A 12,869-nucleotide genomic window follows, 5' to 3' on the forward strand; every position below is an offset into this window, starting at 1 on the left:
GGAATGCAAGCACTCTCCTAAGCCAAGGATGAGGATAGATGTCTCAGGCTGGAAGGAACGCTGGGAAACATGGAGCACTGTTATGTCCTATTTGGTATCTTGATAAGTCATTCAGAAAAAAAGGAAGGAAGTTGATTATTGTCAATTAGCATGAATTCTAACATGCAAACACCAGAGAGGAATGCAATAATGCAAATGCAGGACTGAAAACAACAAATGACAGAACTCGGCCAAGTGCGACTTAGTGCTGCTAAGGCAATGCGATCAAGAACAACGCTGTTCCAGGGGAGGGACAAACCTGGATGACAGAAATGCTGAATGAAACCTAGATGCAGCATGGGGCAAGTATATACAGCAAAAGACCAATGCAATTTTGAATAGCAGAGATATGACCTAAGAGACCAATGTGTATTGCCTTCTTTTCAGAAGGCTTTTGTGATCACATTTGAAATACTGATTTCAGGTCCATCTTGATAGCAGAAAAATAACTAGGGGATTTACAAAAGAACAGAAAACTGACAGGGGGATTAAAAGTTATGATTTAACCAGTAAGATGTAAAAAAACCCAAACAGATGAAACTCTTACTAATAATCCTAATTAACAGTCTCTCAAGGAGGCGAGAGTGGAGTGGAGTTAGTAAGCTCCCTAAGGTTTGGATCCCAAGGTTTGATGTTATGTGTTTACCGTTTCAGAGACTAAAATTTTCAGCAAAAAAGGGAATATTGACCATGTTTATTGTGCTTCCTGGTTATCCCATTCCCAAATTTGCCAGATGCTTGTGTGTTCTTCTAAAACAGGTTTAAATATTCAGGATTGATACATGATTGAAATATATAAATTGAGGAAGCCCTACAGCATCAAGAAGGGAACTAGAGTGCAAATCATTAAATAAAACAAAAGAAAGTAGATGAAATTTAAAAATACAAGATTCAGGCTAATTATTAGCAAACATTCAGTTACCGAGATCTACATGGCAGCATAAATCTTTGCTCTGAACATTTAAAACTAGATAGGAAAAGACATGGAAAAATCTGTGATTAATTCTGTATTGGTTGGATGTATTAGGATGACTAATAAAATAGGGTTTTAATATCTATAATCTGTACTGCATCCAGGAAATTAAAACTACATATACGTGCAAGCAAGGGATACCAGAATTTGACCCTATAATTGGTAAAATGCAATGACTTCAATTTGGCAAGACAATCCCCAAGTATTCTATGCTGCATGAGAATGAAGACTATAAATAAGTAATGTATTTATTTTTAAATAAATGGGAAAGAGTAAATTTTCCCATATTCCTAAATGCTCATAAATCATTGTGATTTACTGTGTCAGTCTTATTTTTTCAGTTCTGCCATCTATTTCAGTTCAGTTTAAAGGCTGTACATATGGAGAGACTGACTACAAGATTTTCAGTCTCTGGAAATCCAGATCTGCCGGAAAAAATTTTCTGGAGGCCGAGCCAACCCCTTTACCTACAGGAAGAAGTGACAGCACTTTTAACTAGGCATTGTCCCAATCAAAACTGCATTCTGTTTATTAATTCAGGGTCTATGGGATATAGCTATACCTTTGTATGAAGATGTATGTTGAGGATTCACTGGAAGGAAAGCAAATAGCAGGGGCCAGTAGTAACATTTTACATAGTTTCGATGCTGCGGAGGTGGGTAGCTGAGTTGGAGGTTACCTGTTGTAAGAAGGGACCAAGAAGCACACAGAACCGGTCATCGGTTAGTATTTCTGCTGACCAGAGTGCTGGGAGTGAATAGGGAGACGGGAGCAGAATTTCAGCTTTATAGCATGTTTTCTATAAAAAGCTCCCTTTTGATGTCTCTCTCAGTTTCATTCTGCTCATTTTTCATATCAAAGCTAAAACTTCCTTTCCCTTCCTCCATTTCACACCAGTTTGCAGCAGAGTGAATTAACTCTTCCAAACCAGGAGTCGATAACGTCTTGCTTCAGGAGATGCCTAATCACTGTGATGAATTGTCCTAAAAAATCACAGACCTTTACAGATGACATTTTCATTTGCAGTAAGCTGAAGATGGGTTTAGCAAACAGCTGCTTTCCACAACAGCCAGGATTAGTCATCTTATTCTTACATCAAGCATAAAGTAGGTTTTTTATATGGGGAATTATGAAAGAGCCAAATAATTCTGGATTATTGATCTATTTGTCTGCTGAGAGGTTGTGAGTGAAAAATCTTTTGCTCTGTTGTTCTTAATTCAGATGCCATTAGTGTAGAGGTTACTCTAGGATCAGTATGAGAGAAATTGATATAATGCCCACAGTGCTGAAAAATACGCTTCTTTTCCAAATAAAAATAAATGGAAGTTAACATAGAAAAAAAATGTGGTGTTTGGTAACTTAGAAACCACAATGTTTTACACTAGCAACATCAATCAAAAGCTGCTATAAAACATGGCTTAAGACCTTGCAGAATTGTACTTAATACTTTAGACTTAAACAGCCTAACTACAGTGTAATCAGTAATTATTACCCTGTCTTCTAAAGGATCTGTGTGCACTTACTTTCTTTGACTATCAGCATAAAAGATAGACTAGCTCAATTTTATGTGTGGTATAAATATGCTTTTTCTGATTTCACAATAATTGCCCAGGGTCGTTTAATTTGTCACTGTGATTGAGATCTTTCCTCATTTACACTTCCAAAGTCCTATTGACTTGATGTAACAGTAACGTATTGTGTAACTATGAAAATTAGTGCAGGCTATGACGCAGTAAATAGCATTTGCAATAAAAAGTGGAACATAATTTGCCCTTATTTATACCAAGTAATCGAGAGTGCTTTGTAGTAATTTCTACAGGATGTTTTTCTGTATTTAGAAAAACAACAACGTATCTTTTATAATAATGAATAAGAAACTGCTGAAATCTTCCAGCTCAGCGCAGGGGTTTTTTTACAGCTTTTTGCCTCTCTCCTGACTTAGGTGGTGCCAGTTTGCATAGCGGACGAGTCACCCTCCAGCACGCACCTTTCGGGGGTGCCCAGCTGAAGCCCTTGAATGCACTTGCCTCCCTGGATCACATCACGTTCCCGCTACATCCCCTTTCTTGCTCCTCCACTGCGCTTTGCTGCCTGTTTTAATTTTTTTCACCTGAAGAGCAGCAGCAGCAGCAATTTAGCTTTTTAATTTTACTACTTTTTTAAAGAATTCATCGTGTTTCTCTTTATGGCTGAGTAGTTATAAATGTCAGTTCGAAACCAGGCCAGAAGGTGTTTTGGCCTGCTGGCAGCGGCCGGCAGTAGGGTCCTGCGCTTTTATTTCCCGAGCAGCTCTACATGGCCGTGCTCACAGGCGACCACTGGGACAGAGCATCGCACCCGACCGGGCGGTCCTTCGTCAGGTAGCCGCCTGTGGGGCCACACAAAATACTTCTTTAAGTTTGTTCAGTGTAAATTAGAAGCAATTTGTTTTCAAAATCCCCCTTTATTGGTACGTACATCTGTATTTAAAACCAGTAATGGGAAGGGAGGGACTGCTGAGTGATGGTCGCAGCTGGCCAGGAGAGCCTCTGCCGAAGGCGGGCGTGCGTGCAGGCCTGTGCCTGGGGAGCTGTGCAAATTTGGGAGCGAGGAGGGGGAGCAGGACTGAATGCGTATCGCCCATCGAAGGGGGAAGAGGCGCACCAGGCTGCTAGACCCAGAAGGGAGGGCAACTCAGTAGAGAGATAATCCTAGAGGCCCCTCAAAAAGTGGGTCTTGGGACTTGCGGGTAAAGGAGAGGGTAGAGACGTCTGGGAGACAGAAACGTGAGCAGGTACAATGATTTGTGTTGGAGAAAAGGGCTAGACAAGACCTCACAGACGTGTAGGTTTTGCGTGTGTTCGGAGTCTCTCAGTGCTCTGGATATCTCAAATGGTCAAAGAGAGAAGAGAGGACTTAAGAGCCATCTCAGGCTGCTGGAGGTACCTTCTGAGATCAACTGTTCACGCCCTTCAGTTTCTCCACGACAGGCCTTTATTTACATAGCTACGATGAGCACAGTTTGAACAGACTGCAGGTTGTCCGTGTCTGCCACCTGCTTTGAGCAGTCCCCTGCCTGGAATGCTTACGTGTTTTACCTACATCCACAGGATCCCGCGTGTGAAATGATGACCCTTGGTTTCTCTCTGAAGTTCAATGATGTGCTTCCATTCCTTATTTCAATATTATTATTGCTTGAGCAACTTTCATCACAGTCTAGCGCTAGATACAGACCTCAGCACTGCACAGGAATCTCAGTTAAGAATTTAAAGAGATTTTATGAAATGCTATTCAAATTCTTTTGATGTCAGCATAAATTAATATTCAGAAGTGAAAAGACACTATATGTTAAACAGTGTTTGTACAAGACTGCCCTTTAGCGAACACAGTTACTCAGAGCAGACTGTGTCGCTGCTGTTATGTGTAAGGTACCAAAGGACTTTTTTACCAACTTTGTTGGAAAGAAATAAAAATTCGTATCTCATTTTTTCTTTATTCTGTGGAAGATGCCATTTATTTTGTAAACAGAAAGCAGCTGTTTGCAGCACTAGACATTAAACTAGGAACTCTATCTGTTAACTAAGAGCGTTTAATAGGTTCACAATGTGAGTGCTAATGAATGAGTTGATTTTAATATGTATCATATTTCACTGTAGAAATCCTTATGTTTTGTCTACCCACAGTTTAATTTTATCCTCACTTGACATTCCCAGCAGGCAAGGCCAAAAGTAAACTGGGCTAGCCAGTATTACTGATGCAGATAAAAAAAAGAAAGAGAACCCTGGGATAAATCTGAGCCAGCTGAGAGGACAGGGCCTGAGCCCAAAGCACGCTCCCCGGCTGGCGAGGATGAAGCACAGGATCACCTACCCCACCCCAAAAGTATGACGGAGTGGTCAAGGCAGGCACTCGCTTGAAACAAGCACAGTGAATTTCAGGCTGAGAAAGGGAGACGTGGGAGTAAAAAACAAGGAGGGAGAATGGGGATCAGTTTTTCATCAGATTTTCTGACCTCTTGGATCTGCCAGTCCTCCTGCTTGCCAACTGGGGAAGTCCCCTGTTCCCTGCTTCTTTATGCTCATTCCCAGCCTGGCTTTGTGCGGCGAGGCAGCGACATTGTTCACTGAGGGACAAATTTGAATTCTTTGATCTTAGTATCCTAACTTTGCATTTGCTGGATAATTAAAAACAGACGAACATGCACGCACATGTTAAAATACAGCAATGTATTTATAAGTGTAATTGAGCTGTGATTAATTCCTCATATTTCATTACAAACTAATAAAAATCCATTAACAGGGCAATGAATGGATCCTGCTAGGAGCAGGCCCGTATCTCCTCTGTTCTGCATAATCTGTAGCCACATAAAACTTTGCAAAGAATGGGCAAATGCTAACAGAACAATTTGGCGGTATTTCATATCTGCGTTGCACATGTGAAAGCAACAGTGTAAGCTGTAGGAACATTTAGCATCAGAATACCAGCTGACCTTTTAAGTCTTACGTACGCTTCTGCCTCTATGTACGATAACGGCATTTCTTCTGTTCCCGAGATAAAGAGAAACTTGCTTTTCTCTCTTTCAAAACAGACACTATAGGGACAGAGGGATATTATCTTCTTGCTAGTGGCATGAAGGCAGCATCTCAGATATGGATTACCTCAGAATTATCCTTCTTGACAAATAGGTTGTGAAACCATCGCTTAGTCTCTTGGCAGGTCCCAGCCCTGCTTCACCCAAGGAACCCTGAGCAGCTGCTGCCTTCTCTCTACCACTGACTCTATGTACACTTTTTCCTTTCCCTTTGTTATCCTGTGCATTTCAGGGTTTTTTAATCCATCTGGTGCAAGGTATGTAACCGCATAGAGCAAGCACAGTTAGAGGGCTTTATCTGCTCCTTGTTCGGTTAGCTCAGTTAAACACAGAAGCACCTGCCAGCTATTCCACCAGAGCCACAACCCATCTGCATGTAGCTCTAGCTAAGAAGTTCTTCTGAAATACCCCTTCTGTGCTACATATACTGATTCCCTGATGGCATCTTGCACCATTTGCTCCTGCCCCCAAATTCATGCAACAGTAGCATCCAGTTCTGCTCCCCTAACACTTGGGGAGGCAGGGAATGGCACAAGGAAGAAAAAAAAAAATGTATTTTTAGTTCCTTTTATTGCATTTCAGTATGATCACTTTCTGGTTTTAAAGGAAATGTAACTGAAACCCAATGTGATTTTGGAGTAAGGAAAATGTTAAATAAAAATTAACATGTTAAATTAGGGAGATGATTTGTGAATTAAAATACTTTCTTCTCGTGGCTTTGCAGAATCACCTTCCCTTTGCCTTCAGAGTAGCCAGAACAATTTTCAGGCCAAACTAATATTTGAATTCTTGTTCTTCCCAAAGAAAACTAGTGGGTGGGTTTCTGTCTAGGAGTTAAACCAGAAATTTGCCCTAGGGTTTAGCTGCAGTTCAGCTTTGGGGAGGCCACCATCCTGTCCGCCCTGCTGGCTTCCACCAGTAATGGGCAGGTGCCCATTTTTGGGTGCTACGCGGTGCCACGTAGCAGACATAGGGATAGCGTTATACCAAAGCCGCTACAATACTTGCTTTCCCTCTGATCATGCTAGAAATATAGTGTACAGCAAACACAACTTCATTTTCACAAAGGAGGGATCCACTGCTTTAGTCTAACAACACTCAGCAGTGTCTCCAATTGGCTGTTCTGGCTAGTACAACCCAAAAGGAAACAGTGGGAATATTCAGCAAGAAAATATCCTGCAACAAGCTAGCTCAACGTTGCTTTTTTTTTTTTAAAGTTGCTTGTCTTTTTGCTATGACACAGCCAACTAAGGGAGAGGTTTCTGTTCTGTAGTTTGATTAGCAAATATGAACAACGACATTATAGTCACTCTCAGTCTTTTGGGCAACTGGAGCTGGCATGTAAGTGTACCGTACCAAGCCAAGCAAGGAAGGGCCATAAGATATGCCTGGTGAAAAAAAAGAGAGAAACTGCTCTGTCTTTTCTTGATGCGTTTCCCTGCCCTAAACCCCTTTTTGGGGTAGAATGGCTTTCGGCTCCCATCCCTTCTGTGACCCTCTGGCAGCGCGGCAATGCAAGCTGCAGTGCCTCTATGGGGAAGGGCCGGGAAGCTCCAGCACAGGGTCGGGAGCAAGCAGCTGCTCTGGGGGGCCAGGCACCACGTAGGCTGGCTTCCCTGCTGGAAGCACAGCCTTGCAAGGCTGTGTCCCAGGTTCCCCGACTCGTCTTCCTGGGAGCATGGAGACCTGCAGCTTTGGTCCTCTGGAGACGGAGGTTTCCAGTCAGATGTCTGCAGTGCCCTGCGGTGGCGGTGTGAGAACACCCCAACATGGCCTGACTCATTTTTTAAGTCTGTTGCACTTTACCATAATGAACCTGGATCAAAACCAATGCAAAGCTGGGAATACAACTTCCCATTCCTCAGTCAACAACCATAACAGAGTTCTTCATTCACACTGCCTTTCAAACCCCATGCTACGATCATATGATATCCCAAAAGTCAACGATCAGCAAAAGGTATTTCTGCAGGCCAGGAAACATGGAGCAGAATTCCCACAAAGGAATCCTTCAGAAAAAATTACCCATCGTTATTTGGTTCACCTAAGGTATCTAGCTAGCCCTAATCACTATGGATTTGAGTTTTTCATTCTTTAAATTATTTATCCTCGTAAATTCTTTGTGAGATATGTTGCAGCTAAGGCATAGAGACCCCCACCTAACATGATGTAGGAGGTCTGAGATAACACCTGAACTCAAGTCCCAGGCCGTGGCTTTGACCACCGGGACAACTTCCTCTATAATCTTGCTGGATTATGGTGAAAAATAAACAGTTAATTTCACCAATAATCTAATAATATAGATTTTACATTATGTATATTTTTATATACACTGACAGACACAAAATAGAAATGCATGTACATTTATTTCAGGTAATATTTATAACCTAATGACATTTATACAATATATGCATGGTTTATATAACATTCAAATTATATATATACATATGTTTTCAAAGTGCATTAGTATGACACTTAGTATGACATGTTGTCTCTCACTGCAGAATTAGTATTTTCTACTTTTTCCCCCCTGTTCATTTCTTAATGCAACCCACAACAAAGCAGCTTCATCACTAACTTATTTTGGCTGACATGCACCTATAAATGTCTAGCATTTATTTGCCATATTACTGCTTACAAAAATGTTGCCATTCTATTGCACTCCTTTGTTTAAAGTTCTCCTCTAAAAGGCTCTCTGCAAGGGCTGTGTAGGAGGCTTTACAGCAGGGAGGTTTGAAATTGTTTTTCTCAAAATTATTCTGAAAAGTCTGTCCTTTTCAAGGTCTTGGCCAGCTACACAGCTATTTTCCTCTTTTCCTTTTCTTTACTTCTGCAGCACTGAATAATAGTCTCTATGTAATATTTTGTATATAAAATATATAGTTGAATCTCTACCATACGCTTCCCTCTTTAGCAGCTTTTACTGAGCACTGAGGCACTTTCAGTGATTCTCCTTTTGCCAGTAGTATTCAGTCCCTTAGAGACCAGCCAATTTAGGGACCAATTTTACCACCATTACACTCATCGCGCATTCCTTATATTCCATGTAGTCCCCCAGATGTCAGCGGGTCTTTCATTTTTATGGAGTAAATTGATACCATCTATGTCAAAACCTCGCCTTCAGCAGTTGTCTCTTGCTCACTTGTGATGCCAAAGGTATTCACAAGGTATTTCCAGGAATACTGACCAGCCAGCATCAGTACAGCTGCCAGTCCCCCAGCAGGAAATTCCCTCCAGTTTTGACCATGGCCATGGAAAGGACAACCAAACCCCCCAGCACCGGTAGTCTGCATGGGGTCTTACACTCAGCTCGTCTCAGCAGACAAAAACCACTAGACGTTGACTTGTAGCCAACCTTTTTCACCAAATGTTGTAAACTAGGTGTTTCAGTGGGTTAGCAGCCAGGAGTTTGGTCCTATTCTCCTAACAGATAGGAGCCAAATGGCCCACAAATGAAAATCCTCGTCTGTTTTGAAGTGTGCTGGTTCCTTTATTCGTGGAGGTCACAAGTATCCTACACAAAACTCGGCACTGATCTGGTTCCTGCACACCCCTCTAGGCGATTCAGCCATGTCGGCAGCAACACTTTCCTCAGCCTGTTCACTCAGGAAACCTACCTATGTTCAAAAGTCCTTGTAGGATCCGTCCTCGCTTATGCTGTGGCACAATGCATTTCACAGGAAGACAGGAGCAGCCTTAAGGTTTTTGCATACATTGACATATACGTGAAAAAGTGGATCCTTCCCTTTGTTCCAGGCACTTGGACTATAAATCCATAGAGAACTTGAGAAAACGTAACTTTCTTAGTATGTTAAAAAGTTCAGACTGTAGAAGGAAGACATTTCTGAGAAACAGATTTTAGTCTTTGAAATAATTAGACTGAGCTGAACAGATTTTTGGCATTATTTGTAAGCCAGTCATTGTTCAGCCTTTGTACTTAGAAGAGCAATTACGACTCCTTTGGAAACATCCTTAGTTGAACTCTTAAAATAATAAAAACACTCCTCCATAAGACCACATCAACATATGGTTTTCGTAATGACAGCACAAACAAATCACCCACTCATCAAACACATTTAGGACAAGACAGGAACAAACAGAACAAACAAATTTTCTGAAGATTACTTACTGGTCCTGATCAATCAGAAAAAAAGAAAAAATCTAAATTGAATTCAGGAACTGCCTATGGGACATAGAATACACACAACATATGCAAAATACAAATAAGCAAAAACATAAATACCACCGAACACTGTAAAGCAAAGTTTATAAGTAATATGCTGCAAAGTTGTATTTCAAAAATATAGAGCTGCTTATGCCCGGCTTTATGATCCACTCACTAGTTTACTTTTTAACTTTGGTGATACGTCATGAGTAAGCAAGAAAGAGATAAAGTATGTCTACACTAGTGATCATTATCCGAACATCCTCCCTGGTTTCACCACCTTCCTGGTAACTCCAAGGTGAGGTCCCAGCTGAACAAAAGCTGGTGGGTGATGTGCATCCCTGCTGTAGTTCCCTCTGGTAGATGCTGCTGCGTGGTGTTAACTGTTCGGCGATTCACAGACCCCTGTCACCTTTCTGTGGCTCCAGCCAGCTTGGCGTAGCTCTGTGGTGCATACTGACGAGTTAGTATCACTTCAGAGAAGCAGAGTCCCAAAGCACATCTGTCTAGGCCTCTGGAGCTTAACGCTAGCACAGAAAATACCCTGGCAACAAAGCATCCACGCTTTCTAGGAGCCTGCTCTTGGGGCAGTCCTGAAAGCATCCACATCTTTAGAAATGTGGAAGTTGAGGTAAATGGACACAGAAAGGTTTCAAACTATAAGTTGCTCCTGATCTTACCTCATGTAATATATATAAATGTACATGCACACACATATACAGAAGGCCTATACCTTTTCATAGCTTCAATTTTCTCACCCCTTTGGGGCACCTTTTAGGTACTAGTCAGGTTTTTCCGGAGCCTGTGAGGACTCCCCTTCTCCTTTGGATCACGACGTCTGTCTCTCTGCTTACTGCATCTTTTTATGCATACGCTGGAGACTGTGCGCAACAGCTGCTTCTCCATAACCTCTTCCTCTGCCAGACAACGTACAGATCAGTCCTCCTGCATGACCTGTGTCCGTGCAGCACACATACAGCGTCCTGGAGCTGAGCACTGAAAAACAACTTGGCTGCCAGCAGCCGCCAGTGCAGCTTCCACACAACTCCCTGCAAAAACTTCAGCCAAACCTTGGTGTACAAGAAAAAGGGAGCAAACGAGCTCCACATTCAAAATCGGGTTTGCCATCTGACAAATACCGAGAGACAGCCCTCAGGATGAAACAAAATTTAAAAAATGAACACAAGCAGATTCCTCCAAGAAGCGATCCTGCCTGCACGTAGGTCTGTTGCTCTTGCTTGCTCTCTTCCAAGCAAGTATGTGTTTTGTGAATAGAAGAATAGACTAGAAAACTCTACATGCTAGTTTTGAGTCCAGTTGGAAAGTGGACCAAGCAAATCTCTCACACTTGTCATCCTCCTCCAAGTAACTCTAGACGAGACTGAATGAGAACAGCATTAAAACACTGATGGCTGAACTGGAGTCCTTGCTACCACACTCTCACTGTTGCTGCAGCCTGTAGGACTGGGCAGATGGTGTCAGCACCAGGAAATACATGGCAATCAAAACTTGTGTAGATAGAGCCAGAGTGCCTTGCTCATTGTCAATGCAGTAAGTTAGCGACAGGAAGAGAAACTAGGTTTCCTCCTCTAATCCCTACCCATGCCATTTTCAGGTTCAATCAAACTCAGGATTGCTCCTGCTACAGATGTTTAGCTCAGAATTATGTCCCAAATAGCTTCAGCAGACGGCACTGCCTCTGTCCTGCCATGTGCTGAAAGCTCTGCATAGAAGTGCTTGGTCTTCTTTAGCAGGGCGTAGCTCTTGCTCTGCAAAAATCATTGTTGAGTCCTTGGAGATACCGTAAGTGCTGAAGATGATCAGTGGTGATAAGTCACCATGGGTGGAATACTTCCACCGAAACAAATATTAATGAAAATCAGGTGGAAAAGGTGAACATTATCTGTCTTTGAACAGTTTTATCTGAGGCAATGTCTGCCTTCAATTTTTGTCAAACTTACTATTTTATCAGAGATCAAGATTTGAGTATTTAAAAACTGGAAAAATTAACAGTGCTACTGGAAACAATGCCATGATATAGTCTACTTTATTATTATTGAGCTTTGAAAGGTAACTAAATGACAGTCTGATCCTTCGGGGAATTTCTCAAGACTTAATCTTTGTTATAAAGAAATTATTTAAATTTTATTTTACATTGCCATTGTGAAGTTAGGAAAAGTCTTGGTGACAAAGTACCGTTACTCTGTATGAGTGCAATAAGGAATGCCTCTCTAATTTGTCAGTCTGTCTCCCCAGTTACCAGGGGCCTCAATCTTTGCAGGAAAATTACCCTTGAAAAACAAATCCAGTTCACCTAATCTCAGGGCCGTTGAAGTAAGCTAGTCCTTTGGGCAGAGAAATGTTATTTTGAGATCTGCATCTAGGAAGAGGATACAGCCACAGAGAATGGGGCAGTTGGCGGCAGTCCTGTACTCTGGGAGTCTCATGTTTGACTGTGTTGGCCATGTGCATGTTTTCAGTTATCTGGGGGAAATTTATTTAGTTTTATTTCAGCCAAAAATAGGAAGTGCTGAAGAAGCTTTAGGAGGACTCTTCATAAGTGTGAGGTGAGCTGAGAGCAGCCAGGTGTTTCAGTGAATGTTACCTATGACTGGCAGAGCAGTATCTGATTGAAGGTTTTTCCTCGCCAGTAGTGATGACTCACATGAATTATCTTTTGTCTTTGTGTACCGTCTAGCGCTTACTCATTACAGTTCTGTATTGTTTTTCATTTCTTGCAAGAAAATGAAAAACATTATTACCACATTTCCCTTCAGTTTAGGATTTTGAACCTTTTCTTGGTGCAGGGCTTCACGAAAAGAAAAGTCTGAAATTCTCTGGGCTCTTTGCCACTCAGATGGCGTTTCTAGAGGGTCCTCAACTTTTTCAGTGTGGATTGTTTCTAAATCTGCCCTGCCCAGTTATTATCCTATTACTGTTAGTTTTGTAAAAAGCTATGCAAAAGAGTTCTGTTTTTCTTTTAATTGTTTTTGTGCACTTACACTACAGAACTTAATAGGAACATCTGTTAACTGTGGAAGTGGTATGTGTGATTGATTCGTCATCATAGCTTCTCTAACAAAGTAAATCCTTACATCTTCTTTGCGAGACAGACTGCCAGCAGG

General features: G+C 41.7%; 1 protein-coding gene across 3 annotated transcripts in view; it reads left to right on the forward strand.

The window, feature by feature from the left end:
• The window catches only part of FUNDC1 (FUN14 domain containing 1), a 50,485-nt gene that overhangs the window by 18,545 nt on the left and 19,071 nt on the right, over positions 1 to 12,869 (forward strand). The window contains exon 1 of one of the 3 annotated variants that reach the window (XM_075519913.1): positions 10,758 to 10,963. The exons of the other annotated variants lie outside the window; for them this stretch is intronic. Within the exon in view, the coding sequence (XP_075376028.1) occupies positions 10,902 to 10,963 (62 nt within the window). The 5' untranslated portion in view covers positions 10,758 to 10,901. Of the gene's footprint in view, positions 1 to 10,757; positions 10,964 to 12,869 lie in introns of those variants that run through there. 3 annotated transcript variants of the gene reach the window in all.

The sequence above is a fragment of the Mycteria americana genome, chromosome 1 (genome assembly GCF_035582795.1).
Source record: "Mycteria americana isolate JAX WOST 10 ecotype Jacksonville Zoo and Gardens chromosome 1, USCA_MyAme_1.0, whole genome shotgun sequence".
Lineage (NCBI taxonomy): Eukaryota > Metazoa > Chordata > Aves > Ciconiiformes > Ciconiidae > Mycteria > Mycteria americana.